The sequence below is a fragment of the Cyprinodon variegatus genome, unplaced genomic scaffold (genome assembly GCF_000732505.1).
Source record: "Cyprinodon variegatus isolate N-32 unplaced genomic scaffold, C_variegatus-1.0 Scaffold732, whole genome shotgun sequence".
Lineage (NCBI taxonomy): Eukaryota > Metazoa > Chordata > Actinopteri > Cyprinodontiformes > Cyprinodontidae > Cyprinodon > Cyprinodon variegatus.
This window is the reverse complement of record NW_015151185.1, coordinates 139,247-143,024: the sequence shown is the minus strand read 5'-3', so window position 1 is coordinate 143,024 and position 3,778 is coordinate 139,247. Positions and strand designations below refer to the sequence as shown.

The following is a 3,778-nucleotide window of genomic DNA, read 5'->3' as shown; positions in this document are numbered from 1 at the left end:
CTGAAACACGCTGAGACACGCTGAAACACGCTGAGACTCACTGAAACACGCTGAGACTCACTGAAATACACTGAAGTAGGCTGAGATTAGTTAGGCTGTTGTTGATTAGTTCTGGACTCCAAAAGGAAAAGATCCACAGAAATTTCAGTGTATTCCAACATTTGAAGAGATTCTGGGACGTCACCAAGGTGTACAGGGGCTTTACACCAGTTTTCCCAGGCAGGGCAGCAGGTGGCGCTGCTGAGCTTTGAAGTTCCACTAACGACCACTAGATGGTGCTGAGGACTAAAGGTGTGTTCACACCAAATGCATTCTGGGTGACAGAGCGTCCGGTTTCCATGTAAAGTCTATGATGGACGGCAGGGAGAGGTCCGCGGAGCGTCAACCAATCAGAACAGCTGATCCAGGAGTTTTTTGGGGGGAGACAGACTCTACCTGCAAGCTGTCATCACTTCTGCAGACATTATGCCTATAAAAAATAGATAAATATTAAGGAGTTAAACTCCCAAGGTTAAAATAAAGCAGGAAGAATGGATTGTTCTGTAGAAGGAACAGAGAGCAGCTTTGATCATTATTGCTGCACTAAAACATTTTTATGAACTACGAAAAAACAGTTTATAAAAACCCAAATTAACTAGAAATGTTAAAACCTGCTGATGAGAAATATTGGATTGTTATTCTGGTTTATGCAGTTTTTACCACAAACCTTAAAAACTTTCTATTCACTTCCTGGCGGTTTGTTGGAGGTCTGGAGCTCCCAACAACAACTGCAGATTATAGTGGGATTATAATCCTGATGAACAGAGGATGTCTGGAGGTGGAATTTCTAATTTAAAACTGTTCAAACTATTTTCCAACTTATAAAGAAAATAAAGCCTCTAGCTTGAAGCGACGGAACAGAGCAGATAAACCACCAGAGTGATAAAGCTTTGGGAACAGTGTCTAAATTTGGGTGTTTTTGCCGCCCAGATTGCGTTTGCTGTGAACACAGCATGAAGCCTCCATCGTTGCTACCGGATCCGTCCCTCTGTTCTGGCAGATCAGCAAACCTTTAGTCAGTATGCATGCAGACCCTTTAGTTTGGTACGAAAAACAGACTTTTAACTACCTCACCTGGCGTCTATCCCTTTAGTCATGTACAAAAAAAACGATTTAAGGTCAGATCTCCATACGCTTCAAAAAACACCAAAAGCTAATAATTAAATTTTGTTTTTGTACATGACTAAAGGCGGTCAGATAGAGCAGGATGAGATGCTTTAAGCGCCTTAAACTAAATAAAACAATGATTCCCTTTTCATTGTTATTATTATAACTTTATTTAATGTGGCATGGCACAAACTTTGTGTCCAGAAAACGTGATGGTCTAAATGATTTACATTTTATGTTGGATTTTATTTCATGCACGGAAAACGTGCAAATTGGAGCTCAGACTGTTTGTTGGAGCTATTTATTCTTTATTTCTTTATCCATTTGAACTGTGTTAATTTATTACTATATTTTAAATGTTTTGTATTATTTACAGAGTTAATTTGCAGGTTAATAATTGTTGATTCTATTCATCTTTTGTTTTATTATTTATCTAATAAATGTTTTGTTCTGAGGTAAGACAGGAAGTAATGTGGGCCTGGGAAGGAACCAGCAGGCATTTGGGTTTGGGGCCTATAGCTTTAACTAGTGCGCCGATGCCATGTTTTGGCCCCGATACCTGGCTGTGCAGTATCAGCTCATACTGTTTGACATTGATGTGTGTTTATATGAAGAACTGCAGACTACATGGATGTAAAATAATCACCATCATGGCTTCATGTCAAGCTGCTGCCTACCTTTGTGAAGCAGGATAAAGGCTAAAACAAAGTGAATCCAGTAGAACTTTTTATTGCCTACCTGGAATGGGTGACAATAGTTGAAGAAACTTTTAGCTCTGAAAATGGTATCAGTGCCCTATTGGTTGGTACTCGCCAATACCGATACCACCATTTTAGTACCAGCAGATACCAGTGGCCCCGCCCCCGATACTGGTATCGGTGCAACACTAGTTTTTACCAGAGCAAGAGAGGCAGCAGAAAGGAGAAGGTTTGAACTCAGTCATTTCTGGCTTAAATAGGAAAATAAATCATCGAGAACAATAAACATGTTTGGACATTGAACCTCTTGGAGTTAGGAAGCTGAGGCTGAGATGAATTCTTGTAAAAATATTTATTTAATGTCCTTGGATGGGGAGATAGATCTCTGACTGAGCAAAGCTCACTTTTAAACCTTACAAAATCCCAATCGAACACTCTCCCTTGGAACTACCCCACCCCATGCATAAAGAACTTTCTCACACACTTCAATTCATCAAGGACATCCATTGTAGCCAGATAAACCTTCAGAACAGGTCTTCCATTCACGGCATGAAGGACGCTGTGTGACTCATCCTTATCTCTCCTGACCCTCCCTTCACCTTGTCTAGAGTCGGGAGGCGTCTGCTTTCTGTCATCTCCAATCTTAACTCCATAATTTAACTCCAGCATGCAGACTGGTACAGACTTCTAAACAATTACCCCTATTTAGAAAGAGAAAGGGCACATTCAAAATATTTTATCTCACAAATAGGCCAAGGGAAAAAAAAGCTTCCATGACCTTTTATTGCCTGCGTACAGGAACGTGACCCCAGGGCCGTGGTAGGGGCTTAATCGAACTTTATTTGGATGTTTGGCGTTGCAAAAACTCGTCTCTACACCGTTTGTCATTAGATGCAGTTTATAACCAGATGGGCCCCTGTCTGGGAGCCCCCGGGCAGCTCGGGTCCCTAAGGCCATTGTTTTGCTTGCCTTGTTGCATTCAGCCTGCTGAGGACTGAGGCCTCCTGGAAATCAGCAGAAACACAAACAGCTGTGGATGGAGGTGTGAACATGAGGCCTCCAGAAGCTCGGTTTGATTATTCAGAGGGACCCGGCCCTTTGAAGGTGTCCCCTAATACCAGAAGCTTTCCCCTGGTTGAGGCCTGCTGGGTGGAGATGACCGGAACCGATGGGATGGGCTGGATCTCCAGAGCGTTGGACCTCAGCGCCATGCAGGGATCAGCTTCCTGTCGTCTATAGAAGGATGAACGCTGTTAGCTTAGATGGAGCTACAGTCCTGATCTCTTCCTGCGGCTCAGCTCACCGTGGCGCCGCAGTTCAGCTCCTCTTCCTGTATTTAAACCGTTTGAAGTCAGATGATGCTTTCCTCTTCTCTGTGCTGTTAGGCCCCACCCAGGGGGAGGAGCTACAGGCCCTGAGGAGTCAGCTGCTGCTGGTTCACAGCCAGCTTCTCTACGAACGCTTCAAAAGGCAGCAGCACGCCGTCAGGAACCGACGTCTGCTGCGCCGCGTCATCAATGCCACAGCGCTGGAGGAGCAGACGGTTGCTACGGTAACAGCCCTGCTTCCCCGGCCTTTCCCTCCATTGTGGCCCGTCTTCCCTTTCCTCCGCTGACGTTTCCTTGGTTGTTTGGTGGCAGAAGGCGCAGCTCAGCGTGCAGAACCAGGAGATCCAGGCTCTGAGGGCCAGTCTGGAGGAAGAACAAAGACGGTTCACCGAGCTGAAGAACGACACAAAGACGCAGACCGAGCTTCTCCACGCTCAGCTCCAACAGCTGCTGCTGCAACAGCAGGAGCAGCAGCAGGAGAACCTGCAGCTGCAGGTAAAATCTGACACCGCTGCGCAAAGCCTGCGCTGTGATTGGCCGTTAGAAACAGTTCTGCGCTGTGATTGGCCGTTAGAACCAGTTGTGGTCTGTGATTGGCTGTTTCAG

At 45.1% G+C, this 3,778-nt stretch overlaps 1 protein-coding gene across 3 annotated transcripts in view; it reads left to right on the top strand.

Moving 5' to 3' along the window:
* LOC107097901 (hamartin-like) overlaps positions 1-3,778 on the top strand; it is a 22,127-nt gene that overhangs the window by 11,397 nt on the left and 6,952 nt on the right. For 2 of the 3 annotated variants that reach the window (XM_015395243.1, XM_015395241.1), the window contains exons 15-16: positions 3,230-3,396; positions 3,485-3,667. In XM_015395243.1, coding sequence (XP_015250729.1) covers positions 3,230-3,396; positions 3,485-3,667 — 350 coding nt within the window. The remainder of the gene's footprint in view (positions 1-3,229; positions 3,397-3,484; positions 3,668-3,778) is intronic. The other variant, XM_015395242.1, reaches the window with a different exon arrangement.